Source organism: Mauremys mutica, chromosome 25 (genome assembly GCF_020497125.1).
Source record: "Mauremys mutica isolate MM-2020 ecotype Southern chromosome 25, ASM2049712v1, whole genome shotgun sequence".
In the NCBI taxonomy this organism is placed as follows: Eukaryota; Metazoa; Chordata; order Testudines; family Geoemydidae; genus Mauremys; species Mauremys mutica.
Window position 1 is genome coordinate 6,721,926 of NC_059096.1, and position 26,818 is coordinate 6,748,743.

At 47.3% G+C, this 26,818-nt stretch overlaps 1 protein-coding gene and 1 long non-coding RNA gene across 2 annotated transcripts; one reads left to right on the forward strand and one right to left on the reverse strand.

The window, feature by feature from the left end:
* Positions 1–3,721: 3,721 nt before the first annotated feature.
* Positions 3,722–24,827, reverse strand: LOC123356561. Its single transcript, XR_006575387.1, has 11 exons — positions 24,691–24,827; positions 24,046–24,137; positions 23,235–23,543; positions 20,471–20,605; positions 20,256–20,349; positions 18,125–18,329; positions 10,522–10,555; positions 6,052–6,138; positions 5,168–5,421; positions 4,296–4,460; positions 3,722–3,774 (listed from the first exon to the last, which is right to left on the reverse strand). It is a non-coding gene; the product is annotated as an uncharacterized LOC123356561 (long non-coding RNA).
* On the forward strand, positions 18,636–21,844 carry NXPH3 (neurexophilin 3). Its single transcript, XM_044999928.1, has 2 exons — positions 18,636–18,747; positions 20,115–21,844. The coding sequence occupies exons 1-2, from the start codon at positions 18,691–18,693 to the stop codon at positions 20,841–20,843; spliced, it is 786 nt and encodes a 261-aa protein (XP_044855863.1). The 5' UTR covers positions 18,636–18,690; the 3' UTR covers positions 20,844–21,844.
* Positions 24,828–26,818: the final 1,991 nt, after the last annotated feature.

Below are 26,818 nucleotides of genomic sequence, written 5' to 3' on the forward strand. Positions count from 1 at the left end.
CACTGCCGCAGGTCGCCAGCTGGAGCTGAACCCCAACCGGCTTCAGGGTAGAGGGGAAGGGAGGGACGGGCCTCTGGATGGAATATGGGTGGAGTCATGTCCTAGGTCAAGGGAGGCTTAGCCTGCCCTGGCCTTTGATCCCCCCCGCCACAATCATCTTATAGGATCCAGCCAGATGTCACGGGGCTGAAACTGAGCAAGGGGAAATGGAGGGTGAATATCAGAACAAAGATCCCAAACAGTGAGGTCTTCTAGACCGCGGAACAGGCGGTTGTCCAAGGGAAGGATGTGGAAGCTCCATCATTATTTATTACTTGTATTACCATAGCAACTAAGAACCCTCGGTCTGGACCAGGTCCCTGCACTGTGTTAGGTGCTGCCCGAACAGAGAACCAAAAGATGGCTCCTGCCCCAGACCTCTTACAATCCACCTATAAGACAAGAGGCAACAGAGGGATCCAGAGATCGCTTCGTTCCTTTGCAGTTACACACCATAAGATGAGGATAATCAAGTCTTAGGCTTCAGGATATACACCGATGACCGGAGGGGTCGGACAGAAATCTGCACAGCTGGACTGTTACATCATGGGTTGGTTCGGGGGTTTCAGCTCCTCTGAAGCATTGCGTCTTGACTACAGTCAGGGGAACAGATCAACGATGTGGGGGCCAGTACAGCCATTTGGGGGAAGAGATGATCTCTTTTGGTGTTTGCACAGCACCCATCACAACGGGCTCCTCTTCCCATTTGGGGCCTTGGGATGCTAATAAAACAAAAGATTTAATAATAAATAAATAGCAGCAGCAAGAGGAGTGGTTCCAGACTAGATAGACCAATAGGGCAAACCTTCGGGTCTGATATTAAATATCGTACTGGGTAAAGCACTTGATGAGGGATTTAATACTTCTCTCTGAGCACGTGATACTGTCTGCTCTAGGAGACAGACAAACGCATCAGATGGGCCATTGTCTGATCTGGTATCTCCTATGATCCCAAACCCTTGAAAACGCACTAGAGGGAACAGTCTTGCCTTGGTCCCTGGTAGGATTCCCCGCTCCTCCACAACTGCGATCACAGGGTTTAGCTACCCAGCACTTTGCTTGACAGTGCACTAGCTTGCTGCCGTGCAGATCCTGCCACCGCACGCTAAAAGTTCAGTAGCGTGCTTTGAAAATAACCAGTACCTAAAGGGCTTTTCTGGACGTGCCACACCCCCTAGTCCTTTAGCACCCCGTGAAGTTCCCAGTGCAGCGTGCCGTGGAGATGGCAGCTCCAGCATGTGGCGTGCGCAGCGTCCATCCATTTCACCCCGGCTCCCTTCAAAGACAAGTAGCTTCCCAGGCTTGAAACAAAATGCAGATCCCCGCAGCCACTTTTACGAGCAAGGCAGAGGCAGCTGGCTGCCAACACAGTGAGTTTACAGCCACATGATTCACTCCCCCGCCCTACCAGATCAAGGGAAAACGAGGCCATTAAACCTATTAATGGCCCTACTTCAATTCGGGTCCCGTCCCCTCCATCACCTGAGCTAAAGCAGACAGGAGAAAAGGAGCCAGTCTCCGTTTTCACTCTGGCCTCCGTAAATGGATTGGGTGCCTTCAGAGTCCTGGCGTTTATTAGGGTATAAAAGCCTTTAGAATGGAATGGTTTTCCTGCCTCTGAAGGAGTGGCGGGGAGGAGAGCAGAAAGGAACGTGTCCTGGATAACATCCCGGCGCTGAATGGAACAGCTGCTAACGTTCCAGCCTGCGAATGAACACCTAACGGCTGCTCCAGGAAAGTGATTCTCCACTCGAGGTCTGGAGCTCGGTGTCAAGTGGAGGTGAAGCAAGCACTTCATAGGGAAAAGTGCAGGGATTCGACAGGTTTCCCTGGAAATAGTTTGAGAGTCTGCTAGCTGGTCACTCTGGGTACGTATGTCTATACTGCCTAGTAAGCCCATGTGTGCACATGGCTTGCGTTGGGTAAAGAGCAAGACACAACCAAACTGTGATTTTGGCCCTGAATATTACAGGCAGCCTCGCCTCAAAATGTGTCATAGGATCAGAGAATATCAGGGTTGGAGGGGACCTCAGGAGGTCATCTAGTCCCACCCCCTGCTCAAAGCAGAACCAACCCCAAGTAAATCATCCCAGCCAGGGTTTTGTCAAGCCTGACCTTAAAAGGAGATTCCACCACCTCCCTAGTGCTTCACCACCCTCCTAGTGAAAAAGTTTTTCCTAATATCCAACCTAGACCTCCCCCACTGCAACTTGAGACCATTGCTCCTTGTTCTGTCATCTGCTAACACTGAGAACAGTCTAGATCCATCCTCTTTGGAACCCCCCTTCAGGTAGTTGAAAGCAGCTATCAAATCCCACCTCATTCTTCTCTTCTGCAGACTAAACAATCCCAGTTCCCTCAGCCTCTCCTCATAAGTCATGTGCTCCAGCCCCTTAATCATTTTTGTTGCCCTCCGCTGGACTCTTTCCAATTTTTCCACATCTTTCTTGTAGTGTGGGGCCCAAAACTGGACACAGTACTCCAGATGAGGCCTCATCAATGTCGAATAGAGGGGAATGATCACGTCCCTCGATCGGCTGGCAATGCTCCTACTTATACAGCCCAAAATGCCGTTAGCCTTCTTGGCAACAAGGGCACACTGTCAACTCATATCCAGCTTCTTGTCCACTGTAACCCCTAGGACCTTTTCTACAGAACTGCTGCCTAGCCACTTGGTCCCTAGTCTGTAGCAGTGCAGTGTAGCAGTGTCGCCTCAACAGGGAGTAAAGGGTAATCTGCTTTCCAGGAAGCTCTCAGCCCTCTAGATTCAACGTTTCCTAGCAGTGAGAAGAGCCTAGGCCATGAGGAAATTGGAACTGCAAGAGGCATGATGGGGCTTGCCCCATGAACAGCTCTGTTGCTAGAAAGAGAAAGTTAAGTCAGGGTCCGGGATAGCCATACTGCTGGAGCCCTGGATGATATCAACATAAGAACGGCCACACTGGGTCAGACCAATTGTCCATCGAGCCCAGTATCCTATATTCCGACAGTAGCCAATGCCAGGTGCTCCAGAGGGAATGAACAGAACAGGGAATCATCAAGTGATCCATCCCCTGTCACTCATTCCCAGCTTCTGGCAAACAGAGCATGGTTTTGCATATCAAACCCTGCAGCCTCAATGCCACAGAAAAATTCAATCGGGAGTTCTGCAAACTAGGCATGCCAAAGGATCCCATGAGCACAGTGTTCTAGCATCCCCGGGTGCAAAAACAAGGGATGGAACAATACAGGCAGCACTATTATCGCGACCCTGTCTGCAAAATCCCCCAAAACAGCTCAAGCCACAGGAGGAATTGCTTACTGGGGTCAGAAGTTATTGTTCTTCCCTGGCCTGAACCTTGTCTCATGGGTACATCAAAAATAATCACCAAGATCTAATCCAATGCAGTGCAGTGTGCTTTGGGGGCTGGGAGTTCAGAAGGTAATCTGTAAAACCAAGTTCTAATGTGTGGGTCTCGCCACCTTCACTGTCTGTTCATTTTCTTCCCAGCATTTCTGACCACCCAGCCACGCAACCTCACCAACTCCAGCTCCCTTAACAAACACCCATCTTCCCCTCTCCCACCATCACTAGCACCAGATCTGAGCAAGAAGCCTACCTGCATTTATTATTATTATTTATTTATTTGTATTGCCGTAGCGTGTAGGTGCTCCAGTCACAGACCAGGACCCCAGTGTGCTAGGTGCTGTACAACCACAGAACAAAAACCACGTCTGCCCCAAAGAGCTTAAACTCTGTGAGAGAGAGAGAGAGAGAGAGTCAGAGAAGCACAAGGAAATAGTAATAATACCTAGCACTTAGATAGAACATTAGAATGGCCATACTGTGTCAGACCAAAGGTCCATATAGTCTTCCAACAGTGGCCAATGCCAGATGCTTTAGAGGGTGTGAACAGAACAGGAAATCACCACGTGATCCATCCCCTGTTGCCCATTCCCAGCTTACAGAAGCTAGGGACACCAACCTCTACCCATCCTGGCTAATAGCCATTGATGGACCTATCCTCCAGGACCTTTAGCTAGTTCTTTTTTTAACCTTGGCCTTCACAACATCCTCTGACAAGGAGTTCCACAGGTTGACTGTGCGTTGTGTGAAGAAATACTTCCTTTTGTTTGTTTTAAACCTGCTGCTTATTAATTTCATTGGGTGACCCCTAGTTCTTGCATTATGAGAAGGAGTAAATAACACTTCCTTATTTCCTTTCGCCACACCAGTAGATCTCAAAGCACTTTACAAAGGAGATCAGAATCATTACCTGATTTTAAAGATGAGGAAACTGAGGCACAGGGAGGGGCAGTGACTTTCCTAAAGTCAGAGCTAGGATTAGAATGCAGGTCTCCTGAGTCTCAGTTCAGCTTTATCCACGAGGCCGCACCATGTAGTCGATCCTGTGGCTTATTCACTTTTATGCTTCTGCTGACTTGCAGGGTCAAATGAAGACGACATTAACAGAGAGCAGAAAAAGCAAGCGGAGGAGGGATTACCTATGCGCAACACCTAGCACGTGAGGCTGGGGCCTCTAGCTCCTACTGGAATGCAAATATAATCACAAATTAACAGATTTGCTCATAGATTGAACAGCATAGGAATGCAGACACATAGGATGCACTGGACTGGGCAAAACTAATTCTCAGAGGCAGCCCTCTGAGATCCAGGGATAAAAGGTGATTTGTAAGAGCTGTGCAGGGGTGGGTGAAAGTTTTCAGCTGCAACGTCTTTGGATGGGAAATTGGATTTTTGACTAAATGGACGTCGCTACAGAAAAACCTGTGGATTTATTTATTTGGTTGGTTGGAAAAAATGAACACAAAACCCCATTTCTCCCCCTCATTTTTTTTAGCAGTTTTCAGCCACATTCTCTTTTGCAGGTTTTGATTTTTTCAACAAAAAGTCTAAATTTTCCGGGGGTGGGGGAGGGACACCCCTTTCTGACCCACGCTAGCACTATGTATTATTATTATATGGCTCCCAGTCCAGAGCTTATCTTCATTTTGCAGCCAGCGCAGGGAGGGATGGGAACACCAAGGACTGACATTGGCAGCTGAGACTGAAAAGAGACAGAGAAAGGCAGGGGTTGATGGGGAGACAAAGGAAGGAGATGAATGAAAGGGGGCAGCAAAAACCCACCTTTTCTCCGCTTATCTAAAGCCTGAGAGTGTGAAGCTGACTTTCTGGAGGCCACCTTCTGGCTAAGAGAAACAAAAACACACTAATGTGTTTGTTCAGAAAACAATCCCCCGCCTGGACCAGCTCAACCAGGATGCTGGAGATGCAGAATCTGTCCTCCATGGATCAGCACGTCCGTGCTGTTTAATTCAGACAGATGGACAGTTTCCGCTGCGCTTCACTGACAACAGTGGCACTCCCGGGGCTGACAGGACCTGCTCGAGATGGGGAAGAGAAAGCTGTAAACAAATATTGACAGCTTAGCTTCAGCTGTCAGCCCCAGGGGAAAGGGAAGGAGCAGAGAGGGGAGGAGTGGTATTTCTCATTGCAGCCTCCGGCTAGGGCACGGCTATACCATCTCAGCTGCTGTTTGACCTGCCTTGGCATGGTGCTGAGTACCACCACAGAGCCAGCATTTGCAGGGGAGAGGACTGCAACACTCAGCATACGTCTACACTGCAATCGGAAGTGCAAACTGCAGCTCTTACAGACGTACCTGCGCTAACTTTGACCTAGCCAGCGTGGCTAAAAATGGCAGTGAAAACACAGCTGCACGGACCCCAGTATGGGCTACCAAAGCAAGTACGTACCCAGGCTTGTACAATCCATAGGGAAACCTTCACTGCTGCATCTTTACTGTTATAATTAAGGCAGGCTAGCTAGAGCGGGTGCCTACCTGGAGCTGCGGTCATACCTCTGACTGCAGTCTAGACACACTGGATTTTAGGATCACTTCTTCCTGCCCCACTCTGACAGCCCCAGTATTACCAACCCCAACATTCAACTACTTTGAGTCAGGACCCCCAAAAAAGTCAGGAGATTGGCTTAAAAATCATGAGACTTACCAAACTAATTGTACATTCGGGGTCTTTTGTTTGACTTCGGGTTTCCAAACCTCTCGGGTGCACTTGGCCGCACGTTCAGGCCTCTCTCTGCAACCAGGAGAATTCAATACTTTTTTTTTAAATGAAAGCTGAGATTCTAACATAGTCACTTGACTCCAGCAGCTGGAGCTTTAAAGAGACCATTACCTGGCATGAGATCTGCAATAAAGCCCAAGCCTAACCCTATTTTATGCAATTCAACTAGTTTTGGCTGGTGCTGCTTGACCTTATTTAGCAACTAATATGTAACTAGGATGAAATTAAGATGGGGGAATAAAGAATGAATATATGGGAAAGTATTCGCCCTAATAATGAGCGCGAGGAGGGTGCGGAACAGTCTCCTAAGGGAAGTGGTAGAAGCTCAGCATGCGAGAGACATAAAACCACACCAGATTACTCACTTGAAAAAAAAAACGTACCAGAGGGAACAATCCTGCACTGGCCCTCTGGGAACTGGGCTGAATGGAATTTTATTGGTCTTCTCCATCCTTAGCTACTAAGATTCTGCAATTCCAGTACAATGAAAGACAGACAGATACATGAGCTGGTTGCATCAGAGAAATCGTACTGGACCTTTACTCCCCACACTAGAACTGGTTTGATGTTCAGGTTCAGAAGCATTTGGTGAGCTTCCTCACACGCCTACTTACATTTCAAGATGCCCTGAAAAAGGTTGTCCTCCTGAAGCCTCCATCCTGACGCCGCAGTATGCAGAGATTCATCCAAACTTCTGGGGCCCAAAGCAGCCTTCAACTCTTTGAGGTTCACTGCTAGGCGTTTTTCCATTCATAAGAACATAGGACTGGCAAGGACCTTCTGAGTCATAAAGTCCATTCCCCTGCTATTGAAAGCATCCACATTCATATAAACCCATTCATAAATTTAGCCAGCTCCATCTTAAAACCAGGTAGGTTTCTTGCCCCTTCTATTCCTGTTGGGAGGCTGTTCCAAAACCTCCCTTCTCTCATGGTTAGAGATCTTCTTATTTCCAGCCTTTCACTCCAGATCAAATTTCCAAGCTGCTAACTGTAAAGATTTCAGCCTCTTACCCTTCCAGACCAAACTGGCACTGATCACTCTTTGCCCTCCAAGAAACTGACCTTTCTTGTCCAGCTCCAGGAGAACGCAGTCAACCCTTTAACCCTCCCCAACGAAAGTGTCATCCTGTTTGACTGGCAAAGTCCAATTTAATTTTTTGCATTAACATCGTTATCACCACAGGAGGTGTATAAGAAATGCTGATATCTGCAAACTTTACGTCTTGGGGCCATTAGATTGCATCAGTGCATGCTTACCTGGCATCTTTATTAGAGCTGGCTGAAATGTGGGATTTCCGGTTCATAGGAAATGTTGTTATTTCAAAATGTGGTTTTGTTCTGAATTAGCAGTAATGAAAGCTTGTCTCTCTCGCCATCAGAAGTTGGTCCAGCAAAAGATATTACTTCATCCACCTTGTCTCAGTAATAAACGTCAATTTCACTCAGCAGCTGCTGGGCTCCTCGCTGGCCCCCGAGTCCCACACCCATGGACTGTGGGAGCTCATCCCAGGACTTCCACACTTCCTACTCCATGGCAGAGAACCTGGAAACTGGAAGAGGAAGTTCCCCGGCAGCCCACCCGGTGAGTTGGCAGGAAACCAAGCAAATTTCCCATGGAACCCAACCTTTGATTTGCTGAAAGTCCATTGAATCCAAGATGGTTCCAAGAAATAGCGTGGGTTCTACGAATTGGCATTTTCAAACTAAACTGTTTCATCCGAAAATTTCTGATCAGCGCTAATCGTTACGGAGGCGCGACAGTGCTGACTTGGTAGATGGCTCATAAAACGTGAACCCTTTCCTCTCTAGTTTGTTGGTTCAAATCTGGCCTCGTAACCAAAAGTTATTACCCTTCATTTGTTGACCCTGGCATGAAGTCAGCTGGTGAGTCGCTGTCCAATTCCTAATGAATGCACATCCACATCACATGATCTCCCATCCCAAATGGCACTATCCCCACAGAGAGACCAAGGATTGACCCAGCAAGGAGATCAAAGTTCCCTCTCCTATAGGTTTATTGTTAGCGCCATCAGTGTACACACGCTGCTTTACAAGCGAGACAGACAGATGTGAGGCCCTGCACGGAGGAATTAACAAATAAATGATCAAACAAACCTGCCCTGCAAATTCTGCAGTCTACAGATGAAATTAAGAGTGGGGCTAGCAGAGGCAGATGGCTCAAGTGATGAAGTTTGGGAGCACATTAAAAAAAAAAAGGCTGAGAGAGAAAACCCTTGAGAAAATAAAGCACAATAATGTGTGTGTCCCCCCCCCCACTGAACACAAAGAGGGAAAAGAAACCCATAGCATTTCCACGGGAAGCCAGAGGTTTGAAAGGAAATTAACGTGCTGGAGAGATTGTACTGCAGCCCTAGCCTGCTCAGCAAACAGGCAGAAGGGCGCAGGTCCCAAACTCAGCAGCCTTCTCTCCAAACCTGATATTTTCGCGAAAGCCCCTTTGGCACTGATTTGTTTTTCCCATAATTATTTTTTCCCAGAGCATAGTTGCTTTCTGTGTTATTTTTATGAAATGATACTCAGCCTCGGCGGAGGAAGGGAGGTGAAATTAGAGACATCATTCCCTCAGTACGGTGGGGGTGTGTGTGTGAAATGTAAGTCCCTTCATATCAGGGCTGGGAAGCCTCCAGGCATGGAGATGGGGGGGGGGGAAGGTGCTTTTCCTAGAGTCCTTGCTCCTGATGAAAGAGAAGTCAGATCCACAACCACCTTGGAGCAGAAGCAAGAAGTCTCTTCTCTCTACAGTTTTCTTGGACCAAGATTATCAAACGAGCCAATTTGTGGAGGAACCCACAGGGAGAAATAATTGAAACATTCTCCAGCATAGTAAATCATTCTCTTTACTACATTAATGCCTTAAATTTACCTCCATTCCAAAGCACTTTGTCAATTACGTATCTACCAGAACAAACAATGCAGCTGTCTCTGGAGTGGAACATGGGAACTGTTATAACAGTGCATAACCACTCTACACAACAAATCAGTCCTACATCCAGCTGACGCTGCATGGGGAATTTGGGGGTAGATAGAATGTAGCTACCCATATGGGAATTCGGCCAGGATACCAACATAAACATTCCTTTCCTATTTAAAAAAAAATGCTATGGGACCTTTAAGTTGCTACAGGCTATATATAATACCATGCTTCTGAAATAGTTTTTGGCCACCAAACCAAAATCCACCCCCACCCCCAAAAGGGGGGGCATCCCTGGTGGCATAGCACATTTTCAGTAATTCACCATGAAGAAATCCGGCTACAGTTCACTGATCTTCATCTCCACCAGCAGCTAGGTCCGTTGAGGAAGCAGACAGTCCCCCCAGATGTAGCCATACAGCAGCTCCCTGCTGCCCTCTAGAGTCACAAGTCGGGAAGGCCCATCGCTGGCTGAAATCCAGGGGCTTGATTCTGATGTCAATGCACCTCTGTAAGCCAGGAGTTACTCCACTGAAGTCCATGGAGAATCACACTGGCACCAACGAGAGTAACACTGAGTTAACTGGTGGCAAATGAGGCAGTGCCCCATCTTGTCGCATGGTATGTGGGGCAGCATCTGTGGCACGTGACATTTTGCCTCCAGAATTACAAGAGGTCCTTGTGATAGGTCACCTGTATTTTAACAAGGCACTCCCCAGCTGTGTCTCCCCTCCTCTCCCTTTACCTTTATGATAACCCCTGGGGTCTGTGTGTGCGCGCCCTGCAAAGACGAGGGAGGATGCAGGAAGGAATCTATTAACTGGTTTTGCCACTTAAAATCCAAACACGCTCTCTTAACCTTAGCAAGAAGGGAGGCCTAACCACTTGGCAAAGACATTTCATTTACGTGCCATGTGCGGGAAACGCTTAAACTTCATTCACACATGTTACACACCCACATATACACCCACAATGTATATCGAGGACAGAGCACCTCGCTGAAGCTGTGCAATATGAAACAGAGGGTGAAGACGTTGCAGAGGAATCCTGGGATAACCTTCCCAAGGGTTGTTTTTTCTAAAATCCCTGACACCTGTGCAGGCCAAAGGCAACAAAATTGCTTTTCAGAGATTATTTTTTTAATGAGCCCTGTGGATACAAATCTCACCTAGCTGGGATGATTCAGCTGTATCCAGAGAAGGGCTGAATGCTGTCAGAGACAGGGTAATCAGCCCCAAACCTCCCTTTAATCTGGTGGTGGAATTTTAGACAAGGGATTTATGATAACTCCCTCTATTACATCACTGGAACCTCTGGTTAGAATGGGAAATCCAAGGTCCACTGCCAGCTGCAAACCACGAGCTTGATTCTGACCCCATTTAGGAAATCCTCAATGGTGTGTAAGAGACAGATTATACGTGTAAGTCAATTTGGGGAATAAAGAATGTCGGCCATACTTACAGGATGGAGGACTCTATCCTGGGAAGCAGCGACTCTGAAAAAGATTTGGGAGGAACATGAGCTCCCAGTGCAACGCTGTAGCCAAAAGCAATCCTTGGATGCATAAACAGGGGAATCTCAAGGAGGGGTAATTTGACTTCTGTATTTGGCACTGGTGCGACCGCTGATGGAATCCTGTGTCCAGTTCTGGTACCCCCAATTCAGAAAGGATGTTGGCAAATTGGAGAGGGTTCAGAGAAGAGCCATGAGAAGGATTAAAGAATTAGAAAACCTGCCTTATAGTGACAGCCTCAAGGATTTAGCTTAACAAACAGAAAGTTCGTGGGGTGACTTGATTACAATCAATAAGTACCTACATGAGGAACACATATTTGAAAATGGGTTCTTCAGTCTAGCAGAGAAAAGTGTAACATGAACCAGTGGCTGAAAGCTGAAGCTAGATAAAAACAGATTGGAAATAAGGGGTAATTTTTTCCACCATGAGAGTAATTAACCATAGGAACAATTTATCAAAGGTCCCGGTGGATTCTCTATCACTGGAAATTTTTAAATTGAGATTGGATGTTTTTTCTAAAGGATCTGCTCTAGGAATGATTTTGGGGGAGTTCTGTGGCCTGTGTTATACAGGAGGTCAGACTAGATGATCACAATGGTCCCTTCTGGCCTTGGAATGTACAAACCTATATATACACATGTATACATACATACATACATGTGCACACGGTAGACAATGCAGCTAAGGAAACACACTCAGGTTTTATATCCAATATAGTGTGGTGAGTGGACTGGGTCTCTGGAACCCTTTTATTCCTGATTTTGCCACTGACCTGCTGATAACCTGGAGCAGGTCAGCTCACCTCTGTGTCCCTGTTGCTGGGGATAATGACGCTTACCTGCTTTGTAAAGAGCTTTGATCTTTACTGATGGAAAGCACAAAAAGAGCTAGGTGTTATTAACCAGGCTGCATTCCATCAGCCTTCATGTATTTCTTATACTACTGACTCTTTTTGTCTTAATCATGCATTAACTATTCCATCCATCACCTTTAGGAGAGTGGTAATAATTATCCCCATTGTACCAGGCTAGGGCCGGCTCCAGGTTTTTTGCCACCCCAAGCAGCAAAGAGAATAAATAAATAAATAAAAGCCACGATCGGCCGCACTTCAGCGGCTGCTTTACCGCGCCGCTTCACTTTTCAGCGGCCGGTCCTTCCCTCCGAGAGGGACTGAGGGACCTGCTGCTGAATAGCCGCCGAAGACCCGGATGTGCCGCACCCTTCCATGGGCCACCCCAAGCACCAGCTTGCTGCGCTGGTGCCTGGAGCCGGCCCTGACTCAGGTGGTTAAGTGACTTGCCCAAGGCCAAACAGGAGGCTGATGTTACTTCTGGGAAGTTCTAGCTCTCAGCCCTCTGTTGTGACCCCTAGACTGGGCTTCCTGCTCTGAGGAGGATTACAAAGCACATTCACAAAGTCATAGAAATGAGAGATGGAGAAATCGGTCAGCCCATCTCCCCCACCCCAATAGCTAGTGCAGGATTCTTCTCTACAATATGTAGTGCAGAGTCTTGTTTAGTCTTAAATTTTCAAAACCTTCGGGCTGCCACCACTGGCTGGGTGACTAGTCTAAAGTGTAAGAGCTCTCGCTGGCAGGAATTTCTTCCCTCCCCACAACATTCAGCACAATGCCCTCCTCAGCCAGAGAAGAGGAAGTGCGTGCGAGAAACTGGGAGCAAGAGGCGTGCAAGAAGCTGAGAGTGAGCAGGGATACTGCTGGAGGACTGAGAAGTGCAAGCGTTATCAGACATCAGGAGGAAGGTCCGGTGGTGAGGACAAAGAAGGTGTTGGGAGGAGGCCATGGGGAAGTAGCCCAGGGAGTTGTAGCTGTCGCACAGCTGTACCAGGAGGCACTCTAGACAGCTGCAGTCCACAGGGCCCTGGCCTGGAACCCGGAGTAGAGGGCGGGCCCTGGTTCCCCCCAAACCTCCCAACTCCTGATCAGACACAGGAGGAATTGACCTGGACTGTGGCTTCTACCAGAGGGGAAGGTCTCTGGGCTGTTTCCCGACCCACAGGGTGAATCTGTGAGGTGAGCAAATCCACCAATAAGCGCAGGACCCACCAATGTAGAGGAGGAACTTTGTCCCAGTATGTAGAAGGGGACTACTTGTAATGACAGGCCTCTGCATCGGCGGCCCAGAGCCACACAGGTCTTTTCCACTGCACAGTGTATAGGAATTGGGCAGTTTACCTCTAAATATCCCCCTACTAGGCCTCCCTGACTTCTGCTGCAGAAGCCACCAGAACCTAGCAGAGCAGTAGCGTGTATACGTAGGTAGGTCTTGCATGTTTGGATATAGTTAATAAACACAGTTATTTGGATCAACTGTGTCCACATGGTTTCCTCATATTAACGTTGTGTCGAGAGAAAAGACAATACACTACCCCGGTTGATTGCTAAGTCATGTCCAATTTGCTCTCCGCTATTTCCCCAAGGTCATTTTCAGCATCACAGCTTTCCAAGGTCCTTCCACCCATTGCAAGCCCCCACTCCAGTCACCCACAGCGCTTACATACACTTTGGTTTGGTTAAGTTTTTCCCAAGTAAAAGGGATCCACTAGAGGGCAGCATAAACCCAGAAAGGGAACCCATAGCTGGACAATTCTGCAATGATCAATGCATTAAAAAAATAATCCATTGCAACTGACATCCCTCTGTCATCCAGCTACCACTGTTACCTTTGTCAAACACTTCATTATCCATTATCTCTTCGTTACCCAGAACTTGCACTGTTGCCCTCATCCCTCGCCCAAGACCCACAGGAAAGGACCTCCAACCACAAGCCAGGCTTTGCAAGAGCAGAGACATTATTTCGAGCAGAGAATAGGAATCACTGGAGTTTTTCAACAAGCCAACCACTTTCCTATGGGCCAGGCTTCAGCAAATGCTGGCCTAAACAACAACATCAGAATGTCCCACTAGAAAGATCCAATCACTTGGTAAAACCAGACTGCACAAAATGCTAGAAACACGGTATGGGGAGCAATCCTGCACTGGCCCCAGCGACATGGACTGGATGATTACGATTTGCATGACAGTAGCACCTACTGTCCCTTTGTGCTAGGGGCTGTGCAAACACCTAGTAAGAGATGGTCCCTGCCCCACAATGCTGACTGTTGAAATAGACAAGACAGAGAGGGGAAAACAGAAGCACAGAGTGGGGAAGTGACTTCCCCACAATCACACAGGTCACTGGTAAAGCTGAGAATGAAACTTAAGTCTCAAAAATCCCAGGCCAGCACCCCTCCCACTGGCCAGGCTAGCTCTCTTAAGAGTGCTTTTCCATCTCCAACTTCTACGTGTCTGTCCATTTTTAAAATGTCCCCTGTGAGGAGGGTCAAGGCCCCATGGTGTTAAATGGATTCAGCAGGAAAAAGGAAGGAGTATCTTTTTCTAGACATCCGAAGAAGTGGGTATTCACCCACGAAAGCTCATGCTGCAAAACGTCTGTTAGTCTATAAGGTGCCACAGGATTCTTTGCTGCTTTTACAGAACCAGACTAACACGGCTACCCCTCTGATACTAGACAAGGAAGGAGTGTTTGCCATCAGAACTGTCCACGTTACAGGAATCCAGCAGGACTCATTCCAGAAAGCCTCTGACCACCCACCAGCTGGCTCTGCAGATCTGGATTAGACAAACTGGTCCTGAGCCTTGCTCAGCCAGCGCGTTCTGAAAAGCTAAAGGCCTCCATGCTGCAACTCTGCAAACAACAGGTGAAATGATTCGTGATGTAACATTGCACCAGCTCTTCCTGCTTACCAGAGGACACACTCAAAGTCCTCCACTTCCCCTCTCCACGGAACCCTACCAAGGAAAGAGCAGCAATTCGCCATGTAAATCGTAGTGGTTAGAAGCATCAGGAGGGGTAGCTGTGTTAGTCTGGATCTGTAAAAAGCAACAAAGAGTCCTGTGGCACCTTATAGACCAGGGGTGGGCAACCTTTCAGACGTGGTGTGCCGAGTCTTCATTTATTCACTCTGATTTAAGGTTTCGTGTGCCAGTAATTCATGTTAATGTTTTTAGAACGTCTCTTTCTATAAGTCTATAATATATAACTAAACTATTGTTGTATATAAAGCAAATAAGGTTTTTAAAATGTTTAACAAGCTTCATTTAAAATTAAATTAAAATGCAGAGTCCCCCCCCAGCTTGGTGGCCAGAACCCTGGCAGTGTGAGTGCCACTGAAAATCAGCTCATGTGCCGCCTTCGGCGCGTGTGCCATAGTCTATAACAGGGGTAGGCAACCTAACAGAAGTGGTTAGAGACATGCAAGCCATGAGGACAGGGATGAGGACAGGATCATTCACCAGTGCTCTGTCCGATTAAGTTTTAAATGTCACACTTCCACCATTTCTCTTGGAGGAGTATTCAGCAATTTAATTTTTGCCAGGAAGTTTTCCCCCAGGATTCATTCTTGGTTGGATCCCATTGCTCCTGGTTATAACTGCTAGGATCATCCAACACAGTTCCTCTCTCCCCTTTCAGTTTAGAGGGTGCTCTCGCTCACCCATCTCCTTCCTCCAAAAGAAAATCTCAATGCTGCCTGTAAACTCAGCACCAAAACCATAACCCGGGGTTTTAAGCTTCCATGACAAATTGTCACCCTATCTAAACATCGACGACAGGATGACTCAATCCCCAGGTATCAAGGTGAGATTAAAAATGTCCCTTATTTATTCACCTTCATTTAAGGTTTAAAAAGCCACAAGGTTATATACCCTCACATAAGCAGCAGAAAGAGCACCCTGAATGTATGACTAACTTCGCATCTGCTAAAAATTATGCCAGGTCTTTGTCCTTTTTGAGCTCCCCTGGCCCCTTCAGGATGTGCTGCAAGGCTCATCTTTTCTACCTGGATCATGAGGAGGAGGGAGATTAATGAGGATGCGAAGGGAGAGAGAGAGAGGCAACTCTGGTGGGATTGTTGTGGGAGACACTGTGGCTTAGTAGCTAGAGCACTAGACTGGGACTCAGGAGATCTGAGTTTTATTCTTGGCTCTGCCACTGCTCTGCTTCAGTAACCTTGGGCAAGTCATTTCCCCCCCTCTCTGTGCCTCAGTTTCCTCATCTGTGAAATAAGCATAATGATGCCACCTAGATCAACTGATTTAAACCACTGTTCCTTTTTCTCTCCTAGTTGTGCCTGGAAGCAATAGGTGGGGGCTGTTTATTTTACTGGGGAAGTTCTATATTTTTAAAGAGTGTCAGAGCCTGGGATGGCTGCTTTAATTTTGGGATAATATAAATACAAATAAGTGGCTTGGGGGGAATTAAGTTACCTTTCTTCAGTTCCTTGCCTCTTGTGAATTTCAGACACAGGAGGGAGAGGAGATCAGGCCAGAGCTAAAATGATCAAGCATTGGCCATTTAAATGTTATAGAGAAGGGGGTAGAGAAAATTACTACAAAAAAATGGGAAGGGGAGGGTCAAAGTTATGATTGTGCATTGGGGTAGGTTATTCCCTACGCTGATTTCATGTGGTGTTTTCCAAGCCAGTCAGTGATCAGCAGGGCTTACAGCTGAAATCCAAAAGAAATAAAGTCTTGTGAACTTCAAAGGTTTCTCCAGTGCCCAGGTCAACTAAACAAAAACACCACAAAGTTAACTACTGTTCTTTCAAGGTCTCTGGACATTGTAAGATATGATAAACTAAGGTCTACTAGCTAGATCTTATAGCTCTTTATATTTTATGAACAACCGACAAACTAAATGCCAAGCTGAACTGATGCCTACTTTGGACTTGAGCCTATGCACATTGAAGACAATGGCAAAGCTCTCATTGATTTCAATAGTACAGGACCAGGGCTTTCATAGGCAATATATTCACTAGTGGTAGTATTAGGGTAGTGCCTGAAATCAAGGCCTCATTGCACTAGGGGTGCTGTACACACACATAAAAGAGAGACACCTCACCCTGAGGAGTTTATAAATAGACAAGACACGCAAAGGGTGGCAGGGAAAACAGAGGGGGAAGTGATTCCCTCAAGGTCACACAATAAGTCAGACACACAGCTGGGAACAGATCTCCAGACTCCCAGCCCAATGGCCAAGGCACTGGACCGCACTGCTTCTCAAGTCTCTTAGAGGTATAGAGGTTCCATTCCTGGACTATTCACCAGGAGATCATCTCTCTGAATTTACTCCATGCTTATTTTTTCAAATCTCTTCTCTCCCCAGGGCTGCCCCGGGGGGGGGGCAAGTGGGGCAATTTGTTCACTCACTCCGGGGGCCCCGGAAAACTCTCGCGAGGCCCGGGCCCCCAGAGCTTCTTCTGCTCCGGAAATTCGGCAGCAGGGGGTCCTTCTGCTCCGGGACCCGCTTCCGAAGTGCCCCGAAGATCTGCGATGGGGGGTCCTTTCGCCCCGGGACCTGCCGCCGAAGTGCAGGCCCACCCCAGGCCCCCTGAATCCTCTGGGCGGCCCTGTCTCTCCCCCCCCACACACACACTTTATCCACTCTTGTGCAAAAAATAGTTAGTGACAAGGAACAATTCTATTGGGCCCAGTTCTGCATTTCCATACACCTAAGTCACTTACACTCGTATGCAAGGGGAGTGTAAAACACCTCAGAAATCAGAATGACAGCGTTTTATATCCACAACAACAACAAGTCGTCCGGTGGCACCTTAAAGACTAACAGATTTATTTGGGCATAAGCTTTCATGGGTAAAAAAACCTCACTTCTTCAGACGCAGAAGAAGTGAGGTTTTTTTACCCACAAAAGCTTATGCCCAAATAAATCTGTTAGTCTTTAAGGTGCCACCGGACTCCTTGTTGTTTTTGTGGATACAGACTAACACGGCTACCCACTGATACATACCCACAATGTGAGTTATTGCACAAAGCAGTCACAATTCAAGAACCAGTGATTTTAGAGGAAGGTTGTTTTCTTATTATTTAAGCACTGTTTATATTCCCCTTCTGTCCATTCTTATAGAATCACCCCTGAATGAGCCAAATAGCTTCTAAACACCACAGCTACCCCTCCCAAAGAGAGCTGTTTTCCTGCCCTGCAAAAATGTGAGATTTCAAATGTTTTTTTCCCCATCCTGAATGGGACAGAAAAATAGAGCTCAAAAATTTTCATGAACCAAAAACCTAAACAAATAACCTGCTTTTTACTGCAATTAGCTTAAACTTCTGAACAAAAAGTCATTATGAAAATGTCAAAACATTTGGACAACTCGGACTTTTTTCCAAGCCTAACAGTGTCAATTTCTGTGAATTTGCAGATGAAACACATTTGGGTTGAAAAATTCCCAGCCAGTTCTAACGGTGATCATTGAATTCAGAGGTTCATGAATAGGTCCCAGCCAGGTCGTGACTACCCTTCCCTGGCCTTGACGGTTACAGGAGCGCCCCAAACTTTGTTTCCTGTTTTGTGGCCCTAGGACTCAAAGATTGGAAGTCACTGCAGCAGGGCAATGGGAGACCTCCAGGTACTGAGCAAAGAGATAATCCTGGCTGTTGGTATTATCCTGGCTAGGAGGATAATCCGTTATCCTGGCTTTGCTTTCCCCAAACTTCACACACTTCCTTACCTTTCATAGTTCATCCTCCTTTGTTCAGCATTTGCATGTTGATCCCCTGGTGAGCTCCGGCGGACAAAGCCTTTTCCAGCTCACGATTCTTGCCTCCCCCAGAAGTTTCGGGCACTGATGGGGACGCTGGTCTCAAGTCATATTTGGGAGCATCCACACTGAGTGCCCGAAGCCTGCCAGGAATCCTGCCCTCTGGGGGGTCCAGCTGCGGTGCAGGCAGGGAAGGGTTAAGCCTGGAGCTGCTGCAGGTACCTGCCGGTGGGAGGGTGCGAACAGTGCCCGGGGGGGTGGGGGGGGGGTGTTGGAGAGTTTCACAGAGTCTGCCACGAAGCAGAGGGGAGAGATCGTCACATGGAGGGAGCCAGCGGCGGCGGCGGCAGCAGGTGTAAGGGGCGGCTGCTGGCTCCTGCCTCTGCCCAGCAGCAGATCTGGGAGGGAGTTGCCAGACAGATCGTGGGATGGGGGGGCCGTAGGAGCCAGGAGCCCCGCTTATAAGAGGACCAACCCCTCCCCGCCCCCCTTCAGTCGCAGGCACCGCGAGGCAGGAGGAGAGGCACCGGCTGAAAATGCAGCTGTCTCGCTGCTGCCTGCTGCTCCTGGTCCAGGGGAGCATCTCCCTGTTGGTGAGTGATGGGGGGGGGGGGGCAGAGGGAAGCTCCCGCAGGCCGGCTGGGGAAAGGGGATGGGGGGGGGGCGGGGAGAGGCTCTTTAAAAGTATAAGGAGGCATTTGCAAGAAGTCTGAACCCCCCCCCAAAAAAAACAAACTTGTGAGATTGTGCAGCTGGTAGGGGGCGGGGGGAGCGTCTGGCTGATGGGGAGGGGGGCTGCGGGGAAAGGAAAGGAGGCAGCTCCCCCAAAGTGTGGGGAGTTCAAAGACTCGTGGGGCCAATTCCCCCGCCCCCCCCCCGGGCCGAGGGTGGGATGAAGGGGGCGGGGGGCACCTTTCACCCCGCGGGAGCGTGCCCCGCTGTCCCCCCTGCCCGCCGGGGGGGTGGCACAGGGCGCTGAGCCTAGGTGGCTTCCCCCGCCCCCCCCTTCTCCGCCAGGTGAGCGCTGAAAGCCCGCAGGGTCCCACACACGGAGCTGTGTGGCTGAAATCACCACGGCAACCTGACTTCCCGGGGGGGGGGGTAGGTGAGCCACATCTGCATTTCTCACCTGCCTCCCGGCCAGATGTTGCCCCCCCCTTCTGCAACCTCAGCTCCCCTCCCACCAGCGAGACAGCTCCGCGAGGGGGGGTGGGGGGCAGAGAGCCAGCCTAGGGCTGAGATATCGCCAGACCTTGCAGTGGGGAGGGGGGGGGGAAGAAGAGGCGCCCCCACCCCCCGGCTTCAGAACTGGACCTTGCCCAGGACTGGCTGTGCCTCTGCTTGTCCACAGCTGGCCCTGATTCTGTCCCTGTCGCCCACTGCCTGACAGCCACAGCAGCTGGGAGACTGAAGGACCAGAGGATGGGGCTACAGTCAGCTGAACTACAGGGTGTGTGTGTGTGGGGGGGGGATCTCAGTGACTGAGGAAAGGCTATAAGACCCGCATTCTTAGGACAGTAGTTGGTGATTAGTCCATTACATCCAGCAAGCACTAACCCCATCCCCTGCCCATCTCTTCTATGCCCCTCTCCACCAGCTTTAAGCAGAGATCCTGGGGAACTGACCTCAGGTGACATTTTTGGAAAGCTGGAGGGATTAGGTGGCACCCTGAACAAAAGGGCACAGAAAATCCCAGAGGCTCACATGGAAGAAAGCCCGTTACTCAGGACACAAAGGAAGGATGAGTGTAGAGAGACAATAGGGTAGATGGAGCAAGGAGGTTATTCAAAGGAGGATCAGAGAGAAGCATATAAGAGAAAGAGGAGCAGGAAAACAAGAATGAGAAAGAGGGGAGAAGACTTGTGATGACATGTCTAGAGGTAAGTGGAAAGAGGAGAGTACAAGAACAGCGGGAGGGAGAAGATACATCTCTCTTATTCTCTCCTATTGTCCTGTTCAGGTGATCTCTGGACAAAAACAAGGGGAGGATGCGGAGCAAGGTGAAAATGAAGTTCAAGACAGATCCCAACTGCAAAAGAAGAGGGAGCACCTCTCCCCGAAGTCCCTACTAACTCAAACCCCACTGCAGAATTTGACTCACCTAGAGTTGGTCTCTAGTTCACAAGCGTTCTGGGAAGTCCTGGACAATCTCTCTGAGCTGGACCAGGGCGCACACTCTAGAGGACGCAGGGACCCTGTGGCGCAAACAGGCAAGTTTAAGAAAATTTTTGGCTGGGGTGATTTTTATTCCAACATCAAGACAGTAAAGCTGAACCTTTTGATCACTGGGAAGGTCGTTGATCATGGTAACGGTACCGTTAATGTCTTCTTCCGGCACAACTCCACTGGGCAGGGCACTATCTCCGTCAGCCTCGTCCCTCCCACCAAGACAGTGGAGTTTGATCTGGAGCAGCAGATCTTCATTGAGGCCAAAGAATCCAAGATCTTCAACTGCCGGATAGATTATGAGAAAGTGGATCGTGCCAAGAAAACCACACTCTGTACATACGACCCCTCCAAAACCTGCTACTATGAGCACACCCAGAGTCATGTCTCCTGGGTCTGTTCCAAACCCTTCAAAATCATTTGCATCTACATCACCTTCTACAGCATAGACTACAGGCTAGTGCAGAAGGTGTGTCCAGACTATAACTACCACAGTGATGTACCTTATTACCCCTCTGGATGATAGACCTCTTCCATCTCAGGGATAGCCCAGAGACGGGTGTCCTGGGGAAATAGTTTTGTAAGCTGAAGCAGAGTGCAGAGGTCTCTAGAAACCAGAGTTCTGATGCAGGACAGAAAAGGAAGGAGTACTGATTTTCTCTAAAAGCCTAAGCGTTGAAGAAAGGAATTCTAGACTCAGGGTACTGGCGTTTCTAAACCTGACCCAGAGCTGTGGTCTTTAGAGACTGGGCTATGTAGAAGATGCCTGGACACGAAGTACAGAAATCATCATCAGGATTTGGGTTTCTCAACACAAGAATATTTGCCTGGGCCTAGCTCATGTGGCCAAGAAACCAAGGCCTGGACATTGGGTCAAGGGGTCTACAGAGACATGCTTAAAAGCCAAACCAACTGTGGCCTGGATCTAGAGTAAGAGGTCTCATTGGAGATCAGGATATTAAAGGGGACTCATGTTAGTGTATTAAAGATGGCTGTTTGATAGCAGTGGATAACCATGTACTTGGAGCTCTACCAAAGTATGAGCTAGAGTTGACTATCAGGGTCTTATGTGTACAATCTGTATTTGGGAGTGCAGGTGTCTCCAGAGACTAAGCGCTAAAAGCTCAGAAGTAGAAATATTTGGAGGATCCTCTGCCACAACTAGGCAGTAATGAAGAAGGGAAATTAGATTGTCTGGGGATGACAAGTTTCCAGACGAAGTGTCATCTCTCCTTGCTATGGGGTTTTCAGACTCTGTTAGCCACTCCCGCCGGCTGGAGTTTTACAGAATCTCAGCCCTATGGATTGACAGATAAAGAAACTCTGGTCAACCCAGTTGAAAATGCTGGCACAGTATATAGGATTCATGAATTTCCCTTCATCAAATCCATGACCCACATCACGCCTCCTCTCCCCCTTGCATCTGCATTCTCAGTCATGTCAGCACCCCACATGCTTCCTGTTCTCCATTATTTCTCTACCTCCAGCAGATCTCTTCCACCCATCCCTGAGCCCCAAAGCATCTCAGCCCTATATACTATGTAGCTTCTGTATTTTTTTTTTTGGTTTAAAGATGTGTGAGAGAGAGAGAGAGAGAGAGAAGTCAAGTGCTGGCTGTATCATTTATTAAAAAAAATAAAATAAAATCTTGTCCTTGAAATGGAGAATAAAGTTTCCCCAGTGCTAAGAGGGCAGGGTAAGTGTTTTCATTGAGAACCATCTGGTCTTTAAAAGTCTCTCTTCCCTGGCTAAAAAACAAAAATCTTCACAGTTATGAATGAGAAATGCAAAATGCATGATCCAGTCTCCTAATATGGCCTCTCCCAACCCCACTGCCCATATATACTTTTCTGTTCAGGTTCTCCCCTGCATTCATTTTTCTATGATCTGAGCATTGGATACATTTTTATTAGCCTGCAGAACTTGAACTTGTGACCTTTAGCATTTTAAATCAGGCACCGTATGGGGTTTATACGCCGCAGTGGATGTGTGAATTCTGAGTTACTAAACGGGACTTTGTAGCCTCAAATCTCTCTGCCTTTCCCTATACATTAGAACAGGGATGGGCAAACTTTTTGGCCCGAGGGCCACATCGGGGGATGGAAATTATATGGTGGGCCATGAATACTCACGAAATTGGGAGTTGGGGTGTGGGTTCTGGGGTGGGGCCAGAAATGAGGAGTTCAGGGTGTGGGAGGGGGCTTCGGACTGGGGCAGGAGGTTAATGTGCAGGGGGAGGGCTATGGCTGGGGTGAGGGCTCTCAGGTGGGGCTAGAAATGAGGGGTTGGGGGGCAGGAGGGTGCTCCAGGCTGGGACTGAGGGGTTCAGAGGGTGAGAGGGGGATGAGGGCTGGGAAGGGGGTCGGGGCACAGGGGTGCAGGCTCTAGGTGGTTCTTACCTCAAGCAGCTCAGGGAAGTAGTAGCATGTCCCCCCTCTGCCTCCTACATGGAGGCACAGCCAGGTGGCTCTGCACACTGCACCATCCGCAGGCACTGCCCGTGCAGCTCCCATTGGCCGCGGTTCCTGGCTACGGCACGCACAGAGCGGAGCAAGCCCCAGACCCTGCTCCCCGGCTGGAGCTCAAGGGCCGGATTAAAATGTCTGAAGGGCCGGATGTGGCCGCCATGCTGCAGTTTGCCCACCCCTGCATTAGAGCCTCACAAACTTCACTTTGACGCACAGAGTGCGCAGACTGGCATTCTCACAGAAGACCCAGCAAGCTCTCCATTCTGTCCCTTCCCACCCCCACACTATGCCAAGGTCTCACATTACTAAGACTTCCTCACGTCAGTAAAATCCTATCCACGTACATTTACTAGTGTATATGCATTGAAACTGAATGACAGTTAAAGTAGGTTTTGTGACCCAGTGTGGTGCTGTTTTGCTTTTGTTTTTAAATCATGTTTCTTTACCTGGTTGCTAATTCAGAGTGGATCATCTGGTTATTACAGCAAGTCAGCGAGGCTCTATTACACGTATCAGAACATTTACATATAGAGTAACACCGAGAAGCCAGCCAACTACATCCATCAAAAAAGCTTTAGTTGAATAACCAGGAATTTTTACTCTTCACAAACCAGAGCATAAAATATCTTGAAAGCTCAGTTGTAAAAACCAAAACAACAAAAATAAACAGTCATATCATCTGATATTTTGAAAGGATTGCTTTCATCTCACAGGGAGCAAGCTAAGGTACATCCCCAGAAGGTTTCATGCTTCCTCTGAAAAGAAATAAAGAAAAATCTGTTAACCCCTTCCCTCCCACCGTAAGAGGAAAAAAAATACATGGAAGTTGCTCACTTGGAGATATTTCTGAAAATTTTAATTTTCAGAGCATCAAAAACAAACAGCCAGGCTATACAGGATGCAGCATTTTAGAAAGCGATAGGGCAGTTGGTGGTTACTAGGAGACCAGCACCATCTATTATTCTAGATTAGAATCATCTCCTCCCAACTAACCAAGCAACACAAGATGATCAAAAGAGAATTTCACTAAACTAAACGGCAAACAAAAGAAGGTAAAAACACATAAGTTAGATACACATTCTATCAGCTATGTGGCTCACCCCTCTTTGTTCCAACTAGACCCGAATGAGACCCTGTGTAACAATTTATTCAACCAATTGCACCTTATGTTCAAGGAAATGTCTGAGAATACATGGAGATTTCCTTGAATTTACTGAGCTCTATTTTGTTATTTATTTGGTTTGCTCTGCAGCTTACTCTTCAAGCTGTGCTGTGGAGTGGAGACTGGCCACACAATATTGTTCTTGTTCCCGGACTAGATGAGTCTAACACTCATGAAGGAACCTCTGCTGCAAATACATACAGAAAGTTTAAGTTATTTTCTCCATGAATATGTACACTTGAAATACACTATTATTACTGCAAATGCTAACAATAAAAAGTCAGTTCCAGGAACAACAGTGGAAAGCAAAACCAAAAGTCATGCATCCATGACAAGGGGAGTTCATTAAAAAAAATCATAGCAATATTTATGGAATATTTTTGCAGTTAATCATCCATCTCTGTTTATAAGCACAGGCTCCCATCATGCAGAGTAACTCAATGGGAGTGCTGATATCTATGTCTCAGGAGAAAGAACAGCTTTCGATTGCATCTGCTATTGGCTGAGATGTAGAACCATACAGTACATGGCAGTGATTTCCTCCATCTCCAGTATGAAATTCCCCAGTTGGCTAATAGAGTCTCTTCCTTCCCCACCAAATCCTTCTAATTGTTTTAATGAGTCTCAAAGATGCATCTAACTTTTGCTTTGGCTTGTTCAGAAACCCAGCCTCCCAGAATCAATTGGCCCATCCCCATGCCAAAGTCAACCACCCTCGCTCTGCTATTAACATAACTCACTTTTTCAACAGCTGACACTGTCAGAACTCCAGGGGAGAAAGAAGCCAGCTGGCCGCTGCACCAAGGACAAGAAGAATCAGAAAAATCAGAAGCTACTGAGAAACAAATCAAATGTAGTTATTACAGAACAGCAACATGACACTTTTCACTGAGGAAAAAGTACTACACAGAATCACAGGAATTTGAGATGGAGACCACCTACAGCGTTGCCATTTTCTCTCCCCACTACCCGCCACTGATGGCTTTTTCTGTACACTGTAAATTCTCTGCTTCTATCCTGTCCATTTTAAGTGGGTCAAATGACGGGGCTTCCACCATTTCCCTTACGAGACTGTTTTAAAATGAATAGCTAGTACGTCTTCCCCATCCCTGCATTCAGCCTAAACGTTCCTTTGTTTAGTTTCACATCTCACTACTCCTAATTACATCCCATGGTACCTGCCTAAACCAAACCCTAAATCCATCTCCGTTATGGGGGGCATTTAGACCCTTTACGTACTTGTAGATGTTGCTTTCCCTTGTCATTTAATTTTTTTGGTCTTTCAAGTCACCATACTCAGCTCTGCCACTGCTAGCTTTGGATATGTTAAACGGGATATTTATTTGAGACTAAGGGACCGATTATGCAACCCTAAATCATATTTAGTTCCTTATTCTGAGTGGTCTAATTCAGTGTTTCTCAACGACCGGTCGGTGGACCAACACCGGTTCCCGAGATGTCCCTGACATAGTTTAGGAAGGCAGCAAGCTGGTCCCTAGTATCAAAAAGGTTGAGAAACGCTGGTCTAATTGATTACAATAGGACTAGTCGCAAAGAAAGGCCCATCTCAACGGAAGGATGGCATATTCTGAAGCTTAATGAAAATATGGAACCCATTGAAACGCCAAGTCATCGAGACTCTTCAATAAATGTTCTACAAATATTCCAGCCAGATGCCAAGATTTTGAATGAGAAGGAATTATTAGTATTAATTTGTAAGTAAAGGTTTTTTGCCACAAGTGTCATAGTTAATGTGATACGTCTTTTTATAATCCTACAGTTGATGTGTTGCCAGTTCTTATAATTTTATCATGAGTCTTGCAGTATTTGGTGGTTTTTTGCACAACCCTGGCTACAGCAGTCATTTTATTGCCTAAGAATCTCAACTTTCAATTTAAAAATACCAAAAAGTTTCTAGCCCTGATGGTTGCAGGGCAAAAAGAAAAGAAAAGGAAACAAAAAAAAGCTTGAAAATATAACTTCTAACGGCTCAAACACCAACAAGCAAATTAAAAAAGGAAGCCCAAAATTATTTTTAAATGATCCTATTTTAAAAGTCAATATCATTTTTTGTGGAGCCTGACTCATGATTTTTGAACACTTGCGATTGGCGATACTGAAATTGGGTGAATAACTTTCTGGGGGGAAAAATGACTCCCCATGAGCTGCAACTTTCCATAGACTGTGTCAGCATAAAGAGGCTTTGTTTGCTTTTCGGAAAGTTTGACAAAATATCCTTCAGGTACAACTGAATAATCATAAAATGTGAGGAAAAACAAATTACCATATATACTTGTTCATAAGCTGAATATTTTTGGTAAAAAAGTGATGCATCAAAGAGCGGGGGTCGGCTTATAAATGGGTCTACACCAAAATCTGATGATTTTAAACTGTATGGAATCATTGAATTGAATATCTAATACATTGTCGTTTTGTTTACCTGGAGCATCTGCAGGCATGGAGCCCCTCAGCTCCCAGTGGCCGCGGTTCGCCGTTCCCAGCCAATGGGAGCTGCGGGAAGTGGTGCCACTTCCCGCAGCTCCCATTGGCTGGGAACGGCGAACCGCGGCCACTGGGAGTTGAGGGGCTCCATGCCTGTGAGCGCTCCCGGTAAACAAAACGTCCCAACCCGCCAGTGGCTTATCCTGATGGGCCAGGAGCCAAAAAGTTTTCCAACCCCTGAAATATACGGTCGGCTTATGAAAGGGTCATACAGGTTTTGCTATTTTTACCTATCCATTTTGGGGAGTCGACTTATAAACGAATGGGCTAATAAACGAGTATATACAGTGTACTTTTTCCACTTTAAAAACATATTTCAAGGGTCTTTTTCCATGCACTGAAACTGAGAAGTAGCACAACTTCAAA